This window comes from Phyllostomus discolor, chromosome 3, assembly GCF_004126475.2.
Source record: "Phyllostomus discolor isolate MPI-MPIP mPhyDis1 chromosome 3, mPhyDis1.pri.v3, whole genome shotgun sequence".
NCBI lineage: Eukaryota > Metazoa > Chordata > Mammalia > Chiroptera > Phyllostomidae > Phyllostomus > Phyllostomus discolor.
The window spans coordinates 80,662,948-80,686,379 of record NC_040905.2 but is presented as its reverse complement, the minus strand read 5'-3'; the positions used below and the strand labels follow the sequence as shown (position 1 = coordinate 80,686,379).

At 37.3% G+C, this 23,432-nt stretch overlaps 1 protein-coding gene and 1 pseudogene across 1 annotated transcript; one reads left to right on the top strand and one right to left on the bottom strand.

The window, feature by feature from the left end:
* The first annotated feature begins 604 nt into the window (after positions 1–604).
* On the top strand, positions 605–1,109 carry LOC118499521 (annotated as a pseudogene).
* An 11,215-nt stretch (positions 1,110–12,324) lies between these two features.
* On the bottom strand, positions 12,325–13,639 carry LOC114498460 (60S ribosomal protein L4-like). The gene is given in 2 exon segments (XM_036020685.1): positions 12,325–13,191; positions 13,194–13,639. Coding segments are annotated over 2 exon segments (831 nt in total). The 5' UTR covers positions 13,278–13,639; the 3' UTR covers positions 12,325–12,444.
* Positions 13,640–23,432: the final 9,793 nt, after the last annotated feature.

Below are 23,432 nucleotides of genomic sequence, written 5' to 3'. Positions count from 1 at the left end.
ATATCTCTGTTTTCCAAATAAAGAAACTTAGACTCAAAGAGATTAAATAACTTGCCCAAGGTCATATTAGATTTGTGTCAGATCACCCTCCAAGGATTTGAACTTAGATCTCTTAGGCTGCACAGGCCCTATGTGTTTTCCAAAATCCCCTGAAACCCAAGGTGAATACAACTAGCACCTACCACTTATCCTCTCCTGGCAAGGTAAAAGGAGACAGGAAAGGTGAGTTGACTTCTTTAAATTCCATCTCTAGTGATCCTCTGGTAGAAAAAACAAGAACAACAACAACTATCTTTTAAAACAGTTTTCTTCTTCTTCACAACAAAGGAAAGCTCACCTTCTTACCTTGTCCCACTCTGAAACTATAAAGGCCAGCCTTTTTAAAAAATAGGTAAAGTAAACACCTCCAACCAAAAAAGTCCCTGAGACTCAGCCAATTAGGGAAATACTCACTTGGTTAAATATATCTAAGGAAGTTTTTGAACTACAAGTCACACAAAACAGTTGTGTCTTTTATCAAGATAAGGCTCTTCTTGTGCCTACTGGAATTTTCATTAGGATGAAGTAGAAGTCAAAAGATGTAATTTTGCTCTTTCTCCTTTTCTCCACCATTGTGGTATGTGCAGTTGACTCTATTTCTTTCAAATTGTCAGGATCAAGTAATTACTGGCCATGAAGATATGAGCCCCATGAAGGCATCTGCAGAAGATGTTGATGTTACTTTGGAAGATCAACAAATGATAAGCAAATTTGCAGAGAAAACTAGTAGAATAGCAGAGATAAAGGAAGAAATAGACATAAAAAACAACTCCAAGCTTTAAAAGATGCTTGTAAGGATATCATGTTTTCAGATGACAACTCTAATGATACCTTGTTAAATTGGCAATTAAATGGCATTAGCCATTCTCAAGAACAAACATAAGAAAGGATAAACAAAGAAAAAATACAAAAATAAATTGATGCTTTTGAATTAGAGTAGAAACAATTTAGCTGGTGTTAGCAGATTTAAAATTTCAGTTATATGCAAAATTTAAGAGCAACATAAACCTTGAAGCTGATGAAAGTGAAACATTTTTATAATACTTTAAAAATTTGTTTAATAAACTTGAATATTGTTTAAATAATTTCCTTTCTTCACGTGATATAGAACCCTGGCTGGTATGGCTCAGTGGATTGAGTGCTGGCCTGCAAATCAAAAGGTCTCTGGTTTGATTCCCAGTCAGGGTACATGCCTGGGTTCTGGGCCAGGTCCCCAGTTGGGGGCATGTGAGAGGCAATCAACTGATGTTTCTCTCACACATTGATGTTCCTCCCCGTCTCTCTCCCTCCATTTTCCTCTTCTAAAAGTAAATAAAAATAAAATCTTTTTAAAAAGTTAAAAAATCTGATAGAAAGCAAAACTTTCCTTTTTAAAACATTTGTATTTATTTAACAGAAACTTGCCTATTTTCATGTTCTGCTTATTTATTTTATATTTTTAAAAGACAGTATTCATCTATGTATTTTGCATGACAATTATATCAAGTGTAGAGTTTTTAAGTCATGCTATTAATATCAGTTAAGAAAAAGAAAAATAACTACTGGCCAAGAAACAAAAGCAGAATCTTCCCATTCCTCAGTGGATTGAGATAGAATCTGGTAATAAAATAAGGTACAACTCCAAAAGGATACATTCGAGAAGAACCAAGCTATGTCTACAAGGAATCTTACAAATGGGATGGCACACATATTTATACTGTTTCAACGTCACCTGCATCTTACCATATCATTCTGAAAATATCACTACTATCTGGACAGTTGAACTTGTTTTATTGGGAAAGTAGTATTTGTTTCTATGCTTCTGCACTATTAGGTTGGTTTAGTAATAAATATGTGAGAACTTTCATTTTTTAAAAAAGAAGTAATTTTGAAATGGGAAGGAGAGGCCATGTGGAAGACAACAGCAGGAGTTTTGTTGAGTCAGGTGCAACTTGTGGGCAATAGACACTTGGACATGAATGAAGAAAAGAGAATATCCCAATCAAAATTCCAGAGTAATTTTGTTGATATTAACAAATTGATCCTAAAGCTTTATGAAGAAAGTGAAAGACCCAGAATAGCAAACACAATATTGAAGAACAAAGTTGGAAGACTGACACTACCCAATTTCAAGACTTATTATAAAGCTACAGTTTTCAAGACAGTATGGTATTGGTGAAAGAATAGGCAAATAGATCAATGGAACAGAATGCAGAGCCTAGAAATAGACTCACATCAATATAGTCAACTGATATTTGACAAGGGAGCAAAGGCAGTCTGACAGTGGAGCAAAGATAGTCTTTTCAACAAATGGTGCTGAAAAAAACTGCACATCCACATGTCAAAAAAAATAATCTAGAAACAGACTTTACACCCTTCATAAAACTAACTCAGAATGGATCATAGACCTAAATAAAACACAAAACTATACAACTCCTAAAAGGTAACAGAGGAGAAACTAGGTGACCTTGGGTTTAAAGATAACTTCTTAAATATAACACCAAAGACATGAGTCATGAAAGAAACAGTGGATAAGCTGGGATTCATTTAAATAAAAAACTTCTACTCTGTGAAAGACAGTGCCAAGGGAATGGGAAGATAGACCACAGGCTGGGAGTAAATATTTGCCAAAGACAAATCTGATGAAGGACCATTATATAAAACATACAAATAACTCTTAAAACAATATGGAAACCAACAATTGGTTAGGAAATGGGCCAAAGACTTTGATAGAAACCTTATCAAAGAAGATATACAGACAGCAAATAAGCATATGAGAAGATGTTCCACATCATATGTTATCCAGGAAATGCAAATTAAAACAAGAGATACTACCACACATCTATCAGAACGGCTGAAATCTGGAATATTGATAATAGTAAATGACACTAAATGCTGACAAGGATGTGGAGCAACAGGAAATCTAATTTATTGCTGGTGAAAATGCAAAATGGTACAGTCCCATTTGAAGACAATTGAGCAGTTTCTTACAAAACTAAACTTACTTTTACCATATGATCTAGCAACCATGTTCCTCAATATTTACCTAGAGGAGTTGAAAACTTATATCCACACAAACACCTGCACATAGATGTTCACAACAGCTTTATTATAACTGCCAAAACTTGGAAACAACCAAGATGCCCTTCATTAGGTGAATGGGTAAATAAACTGATACACCAGACAATGGAATATTATTTAGTGCTAAAAAGAAATGAGCTATTAAGCCATGATGAGTCATGGAGGACCTAAACGAGTAAGTCCATTGTAACAAATATTCACTTAAATATTACTAAGTGAAAGAAACCAATCTAAAATGGCTACACACCATATGATTTTACCTATATGGCATGCAGAAAAATACAGAACTATAGAGACAGTAAAAAAATCAGTGACTGTCAGGGATTGGGGGTTGCAGATAAATTGATGGAGCACACAGCCTTTTTAAGAGGGCAATGAAAATACTCTACATGATACTATTGATGGGTACATGTCATCATACATTTGTCTGAACCTATAGATTGTGCAATTCCAAGACTAAACCCTAATATAAACTATAGATTTTGGGTGATTGAGATGTGTTAAGGTATTGGGTGGCCAAAAAGTCCATTGTGTCTTTTTCCATATGATGGCTCCGGTAGTGCTTAGTGGTCCTTAACTTCATGTGAAACAAATTTTTTTTAGATTGTATTGTGACAGCTGTCATATCAGCATGCATTTTTTTTAAAAATTATCAAAATTGGTGGATTTTTGTGCAGCCACTTTAATATTGAAGATGGAAGAAAATATGCAACATTTTTTATGTTATTATGCTTTATTATTTCAAGAAAGGTAAAAACGCAACTGAAATGCAAAAAGATAAAAAGATTTGTGCTGTGTATGGAGCAGATACTGTGGCTGATTGAATGTATCAAAAGTGGTTTGCAAAGTTTCTTGGTACTACTGACATTTTTGACAAATAAATCTTTGCTGTGCCGTTGTCTTATGTGTCAGAAGATGTTTAGCAGCACCCCTAGCCTCTACCCACTAGAAACCAATAGTGGGAGGTAGCCAACATACTCAAAATACCCAAATGAATAATGTTATTGGTGAAAATGATAAAATACGTCTTTTGTTTTATGGAAAAAAGTAAACAAACTTTTTGGCCAACCCAAAAGTTTCATCCGTTGTAACAAATGTATTGCTGTGGTGAGGGATGTTGACAATGGGGAGGCTATGCCTGTGTCAGGGCAGGGGTATTTAAGAAACCTGTGTTCCTGACTCCTAATTTTGCTATGAACCTAATATTTTTTTTTAAAAGTCTTAAAAAATAAAGTCTTAAAAATGGAAGGCAAAGTGTGGTTTTAGAAATCATCAGAACCTTCTACTTCCCTCTAGCTCAGTGATTTTCAACCTTTTTCACTTAATGACACATAAACTAAGTACTAAAATTCTGTGGCACATCAAAAAAATTTATTTTGTTTATTTGACAAAAATAATATGTATAATATTAGCTCATCTGCACTGGAAGGCTATATTGTTGTGTTGGCTGTTGTCATTTTTTTTTATTTGACAATCTAATGGAAAAGAGGTCAATGGCCCTGACTAAAGAGTCAGGCATTGCAAGTTTTAAAAACTTGCTGGGCATACCGGTTGAAAATTGCTGCTCTAGCAAAAAGGTAAGAAAAGATAAGGGAGGTATATTAATTTACAGAAATTTTGAGAATGTTTCTCAAGCATGGGGAATAATTTTAAAAGGCTGATATATTCTAAAAACAAATGCAACAAAAGGGGTATGCAAGGGGAAATTTTTACCTAATTAGATTATAAACAAAGATTATCAGGAACTATGCTTATATTCGTGAACTGATGAGGCAGAACATAAAATTTTCCAGCAAAAGAAACTGCTGAACTCTTTTTTTTTTTTTGCCTAAAACACCATTGCAAGCGCCCTTCAAGCGATCTATATCTATGTAAGAGCTACTTGAATGGCTTTAAGTGTGCAATGTAGGCTGAGGCTACTTCTGCATAAAGACAGGAGAATGAAATGAGTCACACATTTTGATCACCAATGTATAACTAAATAACAAAACATATATATTCGAAAACAGCACAATTCTGTCAGTAACAACCCCATTAGGAGAGACACACAACCTTGTAAGGTAAACCACAGAGAATAATGGCCAACTACATAAGCAGAAGTTTCTGCTGAGGCTTAGTGTGGCTCTACTTGCATCTCCTAGGAGTAATTCTTGGAAGTTAAAAACAAATCATAAGAATTCTCACAATAATCCCAAATTTAGAAGTAAGTGGGTTGAGAATATATCCTTATTTTTTTCTCTTTGCTTAGAAAAATGGAAATGCCTGCTAAAGAATGATAGATGAAAAGAGACACGGGCAACTAGAACCTGTACTGCCCCTCACAAGTCAGTTTTTAGGTTCTAGGGGTCTACCCTGAATTTTCAGAATGACAATGGTAGTTCCCATTCAAATGGAATTACCAGCCTGGTTAATCTACTTTTAGTTTACATAAATCTGCAAAATCCCACCAGAGTACATGCCCTTGACTGCTAGATCATACTGCCTCACTTCAGGTTCCCTGGCCACAGAAGCTGACTCAGGGATGAATCCTCATTGGGTCAATAAGAATTCTTTTCTGGGATTTTTCTGCCAAAAGGGAACATTTGCATTTTTAAAAGAAAAGACCATCATCTCTAAACATAGATGATGCCTGAGTGTTTTAGGTAAGAATGAAGAGAGTCAAGCAGAGTTAAGTTTATTTTTGATAGGAAGTAGGAGGACACCATGACAACCTCACTTGGACTCGTGGTCTGTTTCTGTGTAATGCCCATCATACCCAATTGTGAGCCCAAATATTCCCGCCTACTTTTATTTTGTTTTTCATTCGTCCTTCTCCTTCTCCTCCTTCCCCTCCTCCTCTTCCTCTTTCTTCTCCTTTTTCTTGTTTGCTTAATTTGGTTTGAGTTTTAACTTGTTTCTGTCACTTTGGATCATAAGATTAATACATGATAACTTACACTCCAACCAGCATGGAATTTCCATTTCTTCTGACTTTGGAAAATATGAACACGTGAGTTAGCAGAGAGAAGAGCAGAATGGGAGAGAAGAAAAGATATGGGAGAAAGGCAAGAAAAATACTTTATGCATAACTTTACATAACTGGGCTCAAATGCTGCCAGTGGGATTTTTTAAAAATAAAAGTAGAGACACCAGGAAGAAAATTAATATCACAGAAAAACATCTAACAGGGGTCTGTACAAATAGAAGAAAGAAGAGTTGAGGATAGATGAAATTTGGTTTCACCAGCTGATTTTTTAAATTTTTACATAGCAGATTAAAGAAAAGGAGTAGCTTTTAAGGAAGGACACTCAGTAAGCAGCTTTCTAAAACCCCTTATTTCTGTAGCCAAAACTGCTAGAAATTCAAATGGCCACAATACCTTCCTTTTCCTGTGTTCTAGAAGAACACTGCCATAGTCTTGTGGTTCAGAAGCTTTTGATTGTAGTTCTTGCATCAAAAGCATCCATAGAAAGAGCTCCAGATTGTAAGCACTACTTTTATTAAAGCTCATCCATCTGAACCAGTATGGACTTTCAATACATAGGGCATTCTGCTTTGTGAATCATCAGAACTAGAGGTAGTTAAAAAAAAAACTTTTGTTGAATATGTAAAAGTCACTTTTGTTGTATATATTCCTGAGAAAAATAAATCTTATCCTCATTTGTTTTTCAAAAATGAAATTAAAAATATATAAGACAATATTTTTACATGTTTCTAACTTTCTATTATAGATGATGAAGTTTGGTGTCTAACATGGTATGTTTATTTGCTTAATATTCTTTCTAAAAAGATTTTATCCTATAAAAGAGGAGGATAAAACTTTCAAAATTTCTCATAGAAAGTGGAAATGGAGACAGGCTGCTGATTAAAGGGGGAATCATAGAGGAACTTCAAAAAGTATGTTTCTTGAGAAAAAATAAAAATAAACTATTTTACTCAGAAGGTAAAAAGAATTAAAGTCCAAGAAGAGAGCTTTGGATTATGGATATAGGAGGTCAATTGCTGACTTTAAGGAATGTATGAAAAGGACACAAGAAAGCATTAGAGGGCAATGTCTTTGCCTTTGTACTTATTCCTTACCCTGTACTCAAGCCAGGTCCTGAAAAGAGAAAATTTATGAAGAAAATTACAAGGCTCTGAAGATTTATCCCACTGTGAAGGATTCCATTCTCTAGCCAAGCCTTGAATCTGACTTAGATACTGAGAGCTTTTAAATAAATAAAAACAGACGTCTTCCCTTTTTTTTACTTTCCTTCTTTCTTTCCTTACATAATTCTGTTTTTAATTTTTGTTTATTGATTTTAGAGAGAGAGGAAAAAAGAGAGAGAAAGAGAGAAACATTGATTTGTTGTTCCATCTACTTATGTATTCCTTGGTTGCTTTTTTTTTTGAGCCCTGACCCAGGATTGAACCCACAACCTCGACGTATTTGGAAGGATGCTCTAACCAACTGAGCTACCCAGCCAGGGCCTTTCATACTTCTTTTAAAAATCACTTCATGTGTTTGTTTTTTAATAATTAAGAAATTTTAAAATTCCCCTGATATCCAGAACGGTCTGACAGGGAGAGGGGCTGACAAGAGAAAACCTAGTCCACAATAGTTAAGGAGGACAATGTTTCCCTAGGCAAAATCAAAGAACAAGTTCTTTCTAGCACTTACTCTAGACCACCAGCCTGAGGAGTCTAATTAGTTTGCTTCTCTGACCTTGATTGCTACCTTTGAATGAGACCTTAAAGCTTCTTGTCTCCTAAACTTGCCAAGCCCTGCTTTTTCAGCCTTGTCAGCAGTCTTGCCCTGCCCAGACCTCTTGCTGTCTGACCGCAGTGTTTTGCTAACCTCGTTTGTGTCACAACCTGCTGCTTATTTCTCCTTTGGAAAGGCCTATCTAAGAGGTAGCTCCTTACACAAATGGAAAGACATTAAAGAGTATCGATGAAGTCAAGACCAAGGAATAAAATCTCAAGGGTAGAGAGTACAAACTTGGAAATAGAGGGTGTAGGTGGAATGAGAAAGGGTAAACTTGATAGTCTATCTTTTCTGCAAAGTAGGTTCCAAATCCTTTTCAAAGAAACAGTATAAATTTTATAGTATGTGAATTATGTTTTAATAAAGTTGTTTTTTAAAAAAGGAGCTAGTGTAACAGATGGGATAAAATTAGAAAAGTATTGACTTTGAAAGTTACATTTATATTAGCATGGCAGTTCCTAATTATGGGTTCCCTTAATGATGTTTCTATAATTGGTGATTGCAATTGTCTGTATGTTCTTCTCTTCCTTTTTCACTGTAATATTAGATTTCTCCAGAATTCCACAGAACCTGTTCTACTTTTTAGAGTGGTCATCCCAGGGAAGAGACAAATGGAGCATAACTATGTATTTCCAAATTAACAAATGCAAACATGATGTACATACAAAATATTTTAATGCATATATAGTATTATGGATTAGATTTTTAGGCTTTCTCTATATACACACATATAACCAACAGTGGCTTGAGTTATGGAGACATGTAATCGTGCCATATAACAAAGATGGTTTCAGGATGGTGGAGCAACAAAATGTGGACTTTCTCCTGATGGGCACACGTAGAGGCCCCCACATTTTCCTCACCAGAAAACACACAGGAAGGAAAAGGAAACTTAAATCTCCTCACTTTTGACTTTTTTTTTTTAACCAAAGAGGAAAGTCTTCCTAAGATGCTACCAAGCAACTCCCTATTATATTTCAGTGGCCAAAAATGGGTCACATCGCAAACCCCTAAGCATCATGGGAGGCTGGGGAAATGGATAACTGCCATTACAAAGCCTTAGAGAAACAAAGGCAAGAAAAGAGGGGACTGGAAATTATGTAACTGTCTGCTAAAGTAATTCACTGGGGAAAAGGACAATAAAACCAAAAAATATTTACTTGGGCAATTTCTGATTTGAGCAGATTTCATTTAAACTAAAGTAAGGCTTAAAAACTGAGGACTAAATTTTGAGAAAAAATAGCATACTTGAATAGCAGACAAAATTTCAAAATCCCAAACATGAGCATATGAAAATATGTTATGAAAATAGATCTGATTAAGATAGCTTTGTTTTTGAATTCCACTGAGTTTGGGAGGACTATAGATTTCTTGTAGTACTAGCTGTTCCTGGAATTCTCCTGTATCATTCATTGCCTCCAGAGTAGGCAAGAGCCTGGATGTTTCTATCTCAAACAAGTTAGGTGAGTATTTCTAACAACCACTGCTAATAATAGTATTTCTTTTCCTTTCCATCTGAATTTTGAATTGGGTCACATTTATCATCCCTATATTTCTCAAAGAGGTTTAAAGTAAAGCACTTCAGATACTAAATATGATTCTAGGTGATGAAGAAGAAAAGTGCTGATATGTGGAGAATTGTAACCTAATTCTTAGACCTTGTATCCTTGTAAAAGCAAAAAAAGAAAAAAAAACCACCAAAACCTTAAAAAAGCAAAGCAACTGGTTTTTTTTTTTTGCTTGAATTTATATTTTTATTAAATTTATTGGGGTTAGATTGGTTAATAGAATTATACAAGGTTTCAGGTATATAATTCTACAATATATCATCTGTATATTGTATTGTGTGTTTACCATCCCAGGTCAAGTCTCCTTCCATCACCATTTATGCCCCCTTTATCTTCTTCTACCTCCTCCACTTCCCCTTCCTCCTGGGAATCATCATACTGGCAAAACAACAGTTTGAATGAATGTTTTTCATTCAAACTGTAATGAAGTCATGTTTTGAAGGTGTACTCATAATTAGCAACTTCTAAACTTAAAGAATATCTTTTGTATGTTTTTTATTACACAAAATGATAAAAAGAACCACACTGGTTTATTTTTTAATCTATTTTTTAATCTATTTTTTAATCCTCACCAGAGAACACGCTTATTGATTTTAGAGAGGGAAGGGATAGAGGGAAACATCCATATGAAAGAGAAATATCAGTTGGTTGCTTCTCTCATGCACCTCCAATACCTTGGTCTGCAACCTAGGTATTTGCATGGACCTGGAATTGAACCCATGACCTTTTGGTTTACGAAATGACATTACAACCAACTGAGCCAGCTGGCCAGGATTCACACTGCTTTATTTTTTACTGTCATTAATAAGTGGAGATGTCATTCATATATTCTAGTTTTAATAACTTTGGACCCTTGTGTTTTTATTTTGAAAGAAAGTAACTAGAATTGATTAAAAAGCACACTTTATGCATTATGATGAGATTCTATAGTATAGAAACAGAAGCCATTATACACAGTCAAAATTTAAATTTCAGTTTCTGTTTTCCTTCTACTGTATCAATCCTCTCTCTAAGAATAAATACAAAAATTATTACCAAATTTTCCTTATAATTGAGAACATTCTTTCCAAAGATTTTACAGAAAAGACATTAAAGAAGAAAGCAGATTAATGATTAAGAATCTACGGCAACCCACTTGGAACCCCAGAGTTGGTATGAATATTATTTTAGCTGAAGACCTTTGAGATTCAACAGATGCAGAAAGAAGTTGCCTTGGAGATTTCCTTATTAAAAGCAGAAATTTTGGGGAAAAGAAATTTCTATAAATTCACTCTTCTGGCAGCTCTTATGCCCAGAAAGGAAGCCAAGAGTAAACCTATCACAAATCCCCACTTTCTGGGGAGCTTTATAGCCTTGAAGAAGAAAGACCACCAGTACAAACATTATCACACACTTTTTATCTCTTCCTCATTCTCCTAAAACCTGTTTGTCTCTCTTAAAAAGATTATTAATTCTTTCTATGGAAAACTTTTCTCCCCTCTCCTTTCCCTTGCTAAGTCAGATATTCGAACCTCTAACTTCAACTGATTAACGAGCTACCCACTTCCTTTGTTGGTTCCCTTATGCATGAAAGTAGACAATTTTTCTCTTGTCAATTTAATTTGCAGGCCTCTGCTTACTACAAATAAGAGGGTAGAGAAAAAGTGTTTTTCCTCCCCACAAGTCTGCCAGTTTTCCCAAGTGGTGCTATCAGCATTTTGACAGGGGACAGTTCTTCACCGCATCAGACTGTCCCATAATTTCAAGACATTAAGTGTCCCTGGCCCCTGCCAGTAGAGCTCACAGGCCCTACTCCCCTGCCATTTGACAATATGTTAATCAAAAATATCCTACACTTACTCTACATAGGGATGTCAGGTACAGAAAGACCAGTTCAAATTATATTTGAGAATATTTCAGAATAATTTTTATAAGTACATTCCAAATATTACATGGGACATACTTATACTAATAAATTATTTGTTATTTGTCTGAAACTCAAATTTAACTGGGCTTCCTGTATTGCTAATAGGCTTTATTCTTTTAGAGCTATTTTAGATATGCAGCAAAATTAAGAGGAAGGGACAGAGATTTCCCCGTATACTTCCTTCCCCTACCCATACATAGCTGCCTCCATTATCAGTATCTCCTACTAGAAAGGCACATTTCTTGCAGTTGATACATCTGCACTGACACATTGTTATTACCCTAAGACCATAGTTTACATTAGGCTTCCCTCTTGGTGTTGTACATTTTATGGATTTGGATAAATATGTAATGATACACATCAACGATTACAGTATCATACAGAGTAGTTTCATTGCCCTAAAAATCCTCTGTGCTCCAGCCTTATGTATTTTTACATGCTAAATCTGGCAACTCTAACCCACAAACTCCCTAGAGAGTGATACCACCCCACCCCTCATGAGAGCTATCACTTCTTACAAAGAGCATTGCCAACTTGCTGAACATTCTCAAGTTCAAAATATTACAATCATTTATTCATTCATCTAATACTGATTTGCAATATATAAAGTATTTAGTGTCTTTTTTAAAAAATACATTTTATCGATTATGTTATTACAGTTGTCCCATTACCCCCCTTCATTCTCTTCCACCCTGCACACCCTCCCCGACCCACATTCCCCCCCTTTAGTTCATCTCCATGTGTCATAAGTTCTTTAGCTTCTACATTTCCCACACTATTCTTGCCTTCCCCCTGTCTATTTTCTACCTATCATCTATGCTATTTATTCTCTGTACCTTTTCCCCTTCTTTCCTCCTCCCACTCCCCTGTTGCTAACCCTCCATGTGTTCTCCATTTTTGTGGGTCTGTTCCTGTTCCAGTTGTTTGCTTAGTTTCTTTTTGTTTTTGTTTTAGGTGTGCTTGTTAATAATTGTGCATTTGCTGTCATTTTACTATACACGTTTTTTATCTTTTTTCCTTTTTTTTGCCTTTGGCATGTTTATTCAAAACTAGCTGTCCATAGTGACTTGACTGTTATAGAACAAACAAATACAAGTTTATGCCCCAGGCTTCATTTCTTCTGTGGTAGGTTTCTTTTCTGCAGGCTACTTCTCAGCTGCTGGTTTCTTGGTAGCTGCAGCCTTTTCTTTTTCCACCACAGGCTTCTTCTGCTTCTTAACACCAACAACCTTCTTTCCTTTCTTTCCTACCACAGGCTTCTTGCCTGGAACCCCCTGCTCATCTGATTTGGCTTTTAGTGCCGCTGCTGCTCTATCCACCTGGAGCTTGTGATTCTTGGCCTGGTGAAGAATAGTGTTCTGGTGCATGGTCTTTGCATATGGATTTAACTTCAACATGATTCTCAGGTTTTTCAGCGGATTCTTCTTCAGGACTCTGCGATGAATCTTCTTGCATGGTGCTCCGAGGGCTCTTTGGATCTCCGGACTTTTTAAGATTCTGCTAAGGTCTGTATTGAGCATCTTGTGCATGGGAAGGTTGTAGTTACTCTTGAGGGAGGCTGCTTTATGCCAAGTGCCATACAGATCATCTAACTTGCAGAAAGCACTTTCAGTCCAAATGCAGAAACGGCCCACATGCCCACCAGGAGCAAGTTTCAAAACGTTCAGTTTGCTTACATTAAGCAGAGTAATTCTAGGAGTGTTTCTGAAGGCTTTGTTGATACCGTTGTCCTCATTATAAATGATGCAGGGTCCCCTGCGCTGGATACGATGATGGTTTCTCATTTTGCCCTTGCCAGCTCTCATTCTCTGAGAGGCACAGATCTTTTTGATATCATTCCAAGCCTTAAGCTTCTTAAGAAGCAAAACAGCCTCTTGTAGCTGTTTTCTGGTAGCTTGGTTTTCTTGTAGCTTTCAACTTTATCTTCAACCACCAAAGGAAGTTTAGGAACTTCCTCAATACAATGACCTTTAGACATGACCAGTGCCAGTAAGGCTGAGGCAGCTAGGGCAGAGCAGATGGTGTATCATTTCTGTGTTGTGTTCACTCTGCGGTGCCAACGGCGCCAGGATTTGGTTGGTGCAAACATGTGGCCCCCACGACACATATTTCCAAAAGCACCCTGGCCAGAACGATGAGTTCCACCACCTCAAACTCTGGGAATTCGAGCCACAGCTCTACCAGTACCCCAAGACTCAGCACTGGTTTGATGTCCTGCCAATTCACTGACAGGATAGGGCTGTCTATTGTTTTTGCGCAAGTTGGTGTCAACAAAGTTCACAATATCTGGTCAAATGGGAGCCTTGAACACAGCAGGCAAAGTGACATTTTTGCCAGATGATTCCTTAGTTTGTTTACTTAGTTTGTTTTTGCTTTTTTAGGTTCAGTTGTTCATAGTTGTGAATTTGTTTTCATTTTGCTGTTCATGTTCTTGATCATCTTCTTTTTCTTAGATAAGTCCCTTTAACATTTCATATAATAAAGGCTTGGTAATGATGAACTCCTTTAATTTGACCTTATCTGTGAAGCACTTTATCTGTCCTTCCATTCTAAATGAAAGCTTTGCTGAATAGAGTAATCTTGGATGTAGGTCCTTGCCTTTCATGACTTGGAATACTTCTTTCCAGCCCCTTCTTGCCTGTAAGGTCTCTTTTGAGAAATCAGCTGACAGTCTGATGGGAACTCCTTTGTAGGTTGCTGTCCACTTATCTCTTGCTGCTTCTAAGATTCTCTCCTTCATTTGTACCTTGGCTAATGTAATTATGATGTGCCTTAGTGTGTTCCTTCTTGGGTCCAACTTCTTTGGTACTCTCTGAGCTTCCTGGACTTCCTAGAAGTCTATTTCCTTTGCCAGAATGGGGAAGTTCTCCTTTATTATTTGTTCAAATAAATTTTCAATCTGTTGCTCTTCCCCTTCTGTGAGCATCTTGATCACCAGTGCTTTGAACTGTGCATCTGGTAGCTTGGCTATCTCTCGGTCGCTTAAAAGTACTAAGTGAGGGGCTTTCAGTCCTGTTTAAGCCATCTTTTTTTTTCTCCCTTTGGTCTGGCTGCACCTGTTATGGACGAGGGGTGGAGCCTTAGGTGTTTACCAGGGTGGGGCACCCCAGTCGCTGGGTTGTGACATTGTATGTGGGGGCGGGGTCCAAGAGGGAACAATGGCACTTGCTCTGCTCTCCATGGGACCTTACTCCCTTCTGCCGCTTCTCCCAGGCAAACTGGGCCCCTCTGGTGCCGATTCCTGTGTGGGTGGGCTTGTGCACCCTGTGGAACTTTCGAAGGATCTCTCCTATGAGGCTGGGAGTCTTTCCCTGCACCTCAACTCCCATAGGTGTTTTCAATCAATGTCCCGAGGCTCTATTTCCCAGTGCTGTGATCTTGGGTTTCTCGCAGTGCCCTGCTTCACAATTCCTGCCTCACTGGGTCTGCTGTTTGCCACCCCTTGGCCGGGGTCTGCCAGCTGCCACTTGCGCACTCAGTGTCCACCCACTGTGGTCTTGCACACCCCGGATGCCTTACGCACCTGGTCCCAATGCTCTCTGCTCTCTGCATCATGACCTGTACCTAGCTGCCTGACTCCGTCCCTCCCACTGGTCTGGATGAACAGGTCTATTTTAACTTCTTGGTTGTCCAACTTCCATACAGTTCAATTTTCTGTCAGTTCTGGTTGTTATTCTGTTTCTAAATTGTTGTTGTCCCTATCTTGGGTGTGCGAGGAGGCATAGTATGTCTACCTACGCCTCCATCTTGGCTGAAAGTCCTATAAGTGTCTTATACTTAATTAGATGTTGTAAAACACAAAACTAAATAAGACATAATCCCTAATCTCCAGGGACTGTTGAATGCTGGCTCAGTCAAATCACCTAAACCTGTTGGTAAGACAAAGCTGATTTTATTGTTTACTCCAGTAAGAGAGAGTGCTATGACAGCAGTGTTAATAGTGTCTCAGCTAGGGAAGGGCAAAGTTGGGATATTTATTGAGATTTTGAGGTTTGATTTAAAGCAAATATTTTAACTCTGGAAGAGAGGGGTGTTGTTAAGTAGGATTGACTATGGATCAATATATGGATTCCATGAATGTTATAATTTATAGTTGCCAGACACAACGAGGTGAGATTTCTGTGGCAATTTCTAGGATGTAAACTGTTGTTTGATACCTTCTTTTGAAAAGTTAATAGTTCTCCCCAAATTCTACTGTTTGACATTTTCCTTCAGATCAAAACAGTTAATTCGTGGTTGCCTCGTCCTGGGAAAGTCAACAGTTATCCTGGACAATTATGCCCAGAATTTTAGTGAGGCAAACCTTATGTTGTACTTTGAAGATTAGTCTAGAAAGGTCATAAGTTTCTCAAAAGACTTTATAATTTTATCAAAGTAAAGTTCATTAGCCAGGACAGGATTTATAAATCCTTTACTTCTGACAGACTACAAACTTATAGGCTATTTAAAATTTTGTCAGGCCAGAAACAAAGACACAATTAAGATCCCTGGGCCTCACTGGCTTTATCTCTCAGGCAATGGATTGCCAACTCTTTTGAAATAACAATGTCTTTGTACAGTGTTTGTCAGAAGCAGCAATGTGACTTAACTAAGTCCTTGGTAATGAAATCTCTTCTTTGGGAACCTAAATCTGAACAGGCCTTTTGAAAGTTAAAATGAGCTCTTCAACAGCCTCCCACTGTGGTTTTTCTAACAGTAGTCCCAGTTGCTAAACCAGTGGAGACATCAGCAACTTGCTTGGGAGTCCCCTTTAAATCTGATGTTTCTTCCTGGCTGGTTTAGCTCAGCTGATTGGAGCATTGTCCCTAATTGAAAGGTTGCAGGTTCAATTTCCAGTCAGGGCACATACCTAGGTTGTGGGTTTGATTCCTGGTCCAAGTGCAAATGGTCTCCAGTCTGGATATATACAGGAGGCAAGTGGTTGATGTTTCTCTCTAACATCGATATTTCTCTCTCTCTCTAAAAACAATGAAAAAAAAAATGTCCTTGGGTGAGGATTAAAAAAGAATTTGATGTTCCTTCATGCTGTACAATCTTTGATTTTCACTGAACAAATATCACATGTCACCAAAAGTAAGCTTAACTTCTATGAAATCCTATTACCTTCTCTGTTACATATTTCTGATCATTGTTATAATACTTTAAATCCTGCTACTATCCTTCCATTACCTGAAGAAGACGAAACTTCTGTCAAACCTCTGTTTGTGAATCTATGTTCTAGATAAATTTATTAGAAATTCCTTTAGAAACTACAGACTTAACTTTTTTTAATAAGAGGAAATTTATTTAGAAAGTCACAGAGGTAGAAGAAGTGATCAGTAGAAGAAATGGGCTCAGAAAACAAGTTACAGAGGCAGAAGAAGCACCTTTGGAGCTTAGAAGAGAGAAAGGTAAAGGTAATTTGGGGGCTGGTGGGGTGGGAAGGTGTGGGCTTGCTTCCAGGAGGGAGAGCTCCCTTAACCTTGCTTTTGATAGGTCATGTTTTAAAACCAAAATAGAAAAATGTCAGGTAAAATAACACTGTAAACAAACAATAATAACTCATTTCATCCCTAAAATGTAATCCTTTGCCAGAAGGAAAAATCTGCTCACACTGAAGAACTCACTGTGCTTACTAGAACTCATTACTAGCTAAGAGCATTAATGTTTACAGGGATAGTTGCTGTGCCTTTAGAATAGTCCATGAAATTGAAATGCTCTGGAGACAAAAAGGGTTCTTGACCTCAGGAGAAGCCCAATTAAGAATGGTCAGCAAATTTAAAAAGTTGTTTTCTAAGGTGGTAGCTATTATAAAACTAGGAGCTCGTACAAAAGGCTAAAGGAAATGCTCTGGCACTCAACTCAGATCCTAGCCTTCACAATACCTCAAAAAAATACATCTTTGAAGAGGTTCTAAGAGTCTATTATAAAATGCCAGCATTCAACAGAGATTGCAGTCTAGCTGGGTGAAAGAGGCCTGTCAGTTAGTAAATGACAATGAGGGGTGGAAGTACTGTGACAGAAGTAGCCTATGGGGCAATATGTAGAGAGGTGCACTTGTAGAAAAGGGTCAGTTTAAACAGGGATGGAGAGCAGTGATGTATATGGAATAGTTTCTTAGAAGAATGTACCCCTTAGGTAAGTCTTTGGAAGATGGGGGTGAGAAGGGAAAAGTGAGCACTTCCCAGGCAAAGTGAGCAGACCAAGCAAAGGTTATGAAAGAGCTTGGCTAGTCTGGGGACTTGCAAACATTTTGGGTCACTTAGAGCAGTTGAGTGAGAAATAAGAGATGATACATGTATTGTGGAAATGTGTATACCATGTTCACAGCCTCGAGTAAAACAAAATAGAGGAAAAAAGGTAATTTGGTAAAAGTATAATCCTTGTTTAATCGAATGTTTTACCTGGAAAGCTTCTATTTTTACTATTATAAATGTCTTGATTCTGATCAATAGTCTTACTTTTTTAACTGCCCTACGACTTAGCTTTAAGGAAAGAATTATGCCACATGTTCAGTTGTACTTATATACTTTCTCCCACCATAATCCAGTTGCTACAAATTTTTGAAATCTCATTCTGGATAAGCATACATTTCCGCAACTGCATCTACTTTTAACCAGATGTTATTTAACTGGTAGAGCAGTGATGTTCTGATATTCAAGCACACAAAGCAATTTATAGACATAGACAATATCTTTTTAAAATCCTTGCCTGAGGACATGTTTGCATTGATTAGAAAGAGAAAAAGGAGGGCAGAGAGAGAGAGAGAGGAAACATTGATGTGAGAGAGGAAACATTGATGTGATGTATTATTATCAATAATAATAATGATGTGTATATGTGCCTGTGTATATATCTGTATATGTGTATCCACAAGTACCATTTCTATTTTTGTAGTACCTGTTTATAACCTAAACCCAACATTCCATGCTATCACCTACTGGTTTCCCAATTATTATTGTTAAGCAGCATTGTTGCTAGTAAACTTTGTACATGCAGAGAAATATTACCATAAACCAGCTGAAGCACAATTTGGTGTCTTTACCTAGTTAGTCTTTATTTGGAACATAAGCAACGTAGACCCCAATGATAGACACAGAGATGTGTCATATCTTTGTTTTTTCTTTTTTGTGACCTCAAGTTTAGAGAGTTAAGAAAATAAACATACTTATTTGTTCATGGCACATTGCCACCATGTGTGCAAACTTTTTCTACAACCCCTTACTTTTAAACATTTTAGGTAAGTCTAATATTTTATGTGTATACTCCCATCCCCCAGAGTTTAGATGGAAACAAGTTCTAGCTAGGAGTCAGGTCAGGGTGTGGATCCTAATTTTTTGCCATTTAATGAGCATGTAATCTGGGTAAATGAGTTAACTTCTCTGAGACTTCATTTTCTCTACTGCAAAGTGGGAATAATAATAACTGCCTCACAGGGTTGTTGAGACAATTGGATTTTGAACCTAGTGTTCTCAGCATAGTGTCTTGTACATGGTAAGTACTCAATACATTTTTGCTGCTATTGTTAGACTGTCATTGGTATAAGAATTTCGAATTTGAACAAAGAACAATCCAAGCTTGGAATACCTACTACTAATATGCTATGTAACTTTAAGTCAGTCACTTTGCCAAACTCTTACTCTGTTTCTGCAACTAAGGAATGGAAATGACATTGCAATTGTTTCTAAATAAGATTGTGCAGCACTAAATAAATGTTAATCAATATCACTTGTTAAAATCTGTAGCTATATTTATAATCCTGAAGATAAGTATAATTAATATTTTGTATTAATAGTGTGCTTTCTACTCAGGCATTAATAAGGCATTTCAAAGATGAACAAGAACAGAGCATTGAACCTAGCCAAGGTTATAGATTCAGTAAGCTAGGAGGAACAGATGTTCTATAACTGACAGGCAATTAAAGAAAAAATTTATCTCCTCTATAGAATTTTGTGTTTATTCCTAAACAGCAAATAGTAAGCTCTTAGTGAAACTTAACAACTAATGGCTCCATTAGAAAGTGGGTGGTGCTAATGACCAGTGGGAGTTGATATTGTGGGTGTCCAGGCCACTTGAGTAAGTATGGCAATTCCTCTCCACTTCGATGTCTAACTCTCACGTAAAATGTAGCTCCCCCAAAGGGTTAGCAGCAAAGGAGGAAATGTTGGGCTGTAAAAGTGATGGAACTCTTGGGTCCTCTAAGGCACCCTGTCATGACCCTCACTTTTCAAGGCACAGGGTTCATCATTATTTTTTGCTCATTTGCCACTTTTAGTTGAAGGGCTGCACAGAGCAGTGACCTAGAGCCTCTGAGCCCAGCTGCCTGTGTTTGCATCCTGGCTCTGGTGCTCTCTAGCACTGGAAACTGAACGCCTTAGGGCTTTAGTAGGGATGACAAAAATAGCACCTACCTTATGAATTAGACCAGTACTTGGACTGCACTAAAGGCTAAATTAGTATTAATTATTAGTTCTACAGCCCAAACTATATGCCTAATTGGAATTTGCTTCATCTGAAAGGTAAACTTGGAAGACGAAGTTGACTTAAATTGAAGTAGATTATGTGAGCTGTTACCATCAAGAGACCAAAGTGAATCACATCATAGTCACATAAATAACACCAGTTCTCATCTCCTCATCGCTAAAATTCCAAAAGTTAATACAGCACAGAGGACAAGTGCACGGGCTTTTATGTCAGTCACGACAGTTGCTGTATGTCCTTGCCTAGGTTTCCCCTTCTGTAAAATTGTTAAAAATAGTACTTTCTTCAGAGTTGTTGTTAGGTTTAGATGAATTAATGCAAGTCAAGTGACTAGCATAGTTTCTGAAAAATAGAACATTGTTATTAATAGTAAATGTTAGTGGTCATTATTGCTATTTAAAATAAAATAATAGCAAATAAGTCCCCTCTGATATTTCTAGTTTTAACTACCATTATCATAGCTTAAATGTGGTCAAAACTGGGGCTTTTCACTGTAGATTTAGATACATATATATAATTCTAGAACAGTCCTATGTTTGGGCCATAGTAGGCACTTATATAAATACTGTTAGATGAATGCCTCTGTGAGTACATCGAATGTTTTCCTTTTCTCTGTGAACCTCATATCTCAGTCTCTGAGATTTTTGGCTTTGTTTTACCTTTCTAGTTCTGGTCAGTTTAGCTGAGGGAGGTTATTTTTGTTGTCACTAGGTCTTGCTGTATCTAATCTAGTCTTCATCTGAATCTGTTAGAAGTAGCTAAAAGAAGTTGTGGCCAATAAATGCCTTCCATGTATTGGAGTTTGGATTACCTTCTCTATGAGCTAACTGTGGCAAAATTTTAGTTGGCATTTTCCTTTATTCAATTTACACTGCTTAAAGCTTATTATTGTCTTAATAGGTTAAAATTTGTTTTAATATCAGCCCAAACAAAATGTAATAAGGAAGGTAAACCTTTAGATCCACTCTTGTTCAAATGCATTCCAAAGCAAACTCTATTAATTTTACATTATGAGTTGCTTTCAAATACTCAAAGTGTTGCCTTGGATCACTTAAATAAACATTTTTAAAAATTGTAGTACCATAATAAATTAACAAAATATTTTAGAAAAAAAATTGCCATTAATCCCAAGGGGTGGCAGAATTGCATTCATCCACTCATATACTTATAATAGTTTGTTTATCAAATTCCTTTTCCCTTACCACAATTCTCAGTCCAAACTTCATCTTCATTTGTCATGGGTCAAGAATATTGCTGTGGCACCAGAATGCGACCAAGTCACAATACACCAGACTCTGCACCTCTGTGTATGTCTGCAGCTCTTTGTTTATGGCACTCATCATTTATTAGCTGTATGTGGTTTGTTTGGTTATTTTTCTACCTGTCCATAAGACAGTTCTTAGAACTCCTATTGTCTAGGATGATATACTGCTGGAAGGAAGGACGGGATATCCCCTGCGGGCAGAACCCCATTCCCCACTGCACCCCCACCCATTCTGACCACCACGGATGAGAATAAGTCTACCAAGACATGATCTGCTTGGGGAGGAAAGGTGGCCAGTCTCTCAAAGGAGAAGGGCCAGGAGCCTTTTCCTCGGTGGGCTTTTATTGGGTTCATTTTGCAGAGGAATACAGGTAAAGCTCCTTAATCATTGTCAGGCAATAAGGATCAAACAATAGATAACATACAAAGAACTCTGAGGGCCTATTTTGAGTCAGGGTCTGTTAGCTAAAGGGCTATAAAACTTTGGGAAACAAACTCATTTCCTGCTTGGACCCTTATCATTTAATTGAGAGCATTCTAAACAAAGCAGGTTTCACAGGACTTTACATATTCTTCCTTAAGCCTGATCTCCCTTGGGAACCCACCCTTTCCAGCACAGGGCTGCACCCACCACCGGCATTGTTTCAGGCTTAAGTCAGGCAGGGGAAGTAAGGCAGCCAAGAGATTAGAAGATTTCTTGAAGACAGAATGAGGACTCAGGCCGTGTCAAAGCCGAGGGGCAAGGGTCCATCATCCCCTTCTGCTGTAGCCCCCCAAGTCCTTCCCTGGGGCCTCCCCATGATTGTGCCTGTCATAGGTCATTCCGCCACTTGAGGAATCTTAGCTGTCATTGGCTAACCAATCAAGCATTGGGGGTCTGACAGGGTGAAGTAAAAGGAGCAGAAGCAGCCCCCCTGCCAGGGAGATAAGCTTTGTCTCCTTAGTGGCTTATGGTCCAAAGGTCGCTCACTCAGCCTTAGCCATGGGGGATTACAGCTTCTGAAACCAGGCAGGGTGGTTCCCAACATATTGGTACGGAGCTAAAGTCAGAGAAGTGGGCCTAGGAAAATGCTATTGTTATTATGATTTTTCACTTTCTATGTACCACCCTAATGGCTGCTCTTTTGGGTCTCTGTTCAATTTCCTGATGATATGAGCTTAAAGAGAAATAATTCCAGGAGTTCTTTGTTGACATAAATAGATTTAGTAATTTTATCCCCATCAGTAGTAATAATATACTTAAATGGAATTTTTTTTTATTGTTGGATTTGAAATAGGTTATACTATTTATGCTTCCATTAGCCCTGGTATCAGCAAAAGCTTCTGAGACATAAAAAGTAAAAGAAATTTAACACACTGTTTTCCCTCTATGCACTAACTTATCCTTTTATCTACAGGAGCTAAAAGTATTAAGTTTAGAGCCATACATTTTTAGTCCTAAAGAGTATATTAAATAATGTATAATGATACCCAATGAAATACAATTGTTGAACTGGCTTTTGAGAGTACTGTTCTTTGACTCCAAAAGGCACATGATTGAATGCATTCTTTCTGATTCCAAGATAGCACAGCTCACTAACCTGGAAGATAGAATAGCATTTGCCATGTATTTTACTGTTTCAAAAATAAGAGTTTTCTGAATAGAAATGTGGTTGTCAACCTTCTTAGTATTTTAATGAAAACATTAATTTCAAATTTCTAAAAAGTTATATTTCTTTCTTTGAATAGATAGTAGTCATATGGTTTAAAATTTTAAAGGTACAGAAGAGTATACAATGAGCTCTCTCCTGCCCTTGTCTCCCAGCCACCCAGGTCCCGGAGGCAACCACTGTGTTATGGTTATTCTCCTGACATATTCTCATATTCATTTTTGACACATCTGGTTTAGTCCCTAAACATCAAATTTAGTTATTTTCCTAAAGGAGTCTTTTTTCTCTGCTTGCCATTTGCTATAAATTAATTCACAAAAATGGAAAAATTCAGTACAATTAAACCCCAATTTGAATGAACTTGATAGAATGTCAACATTGCTGGGATTAATTTGCATAATGTTTTAAAGAAAACCAATTGCTACAGGTCCAGATGTCAACCTTAAAAAAAAAAAAAAAAGCAGTCCCTTTTGTAGGGTTTGTGTGTCAGCAAAAAAGGAAGACTTCTCTACTAGGGAATTCTTTGCTGTTGTTAATCTTGTCAGATGGGAAATGTCAAGTTAGGCTTCAGTTCCGATCCCACAGTGCCCAAGGTTATTAGCAATAACCTTGTCCTCAGCCCAACCAACTTCTCTTTCCTGCCAACACTGGAATTTTAAACCTTAGAGCTGCCCAGTTGTCTATCCATGTTTGCCTCACTTCCCTGTCCTTCTCTGGTCTGCAGCCCACCATATAAGCAGTTACAACATACAGGATTGAT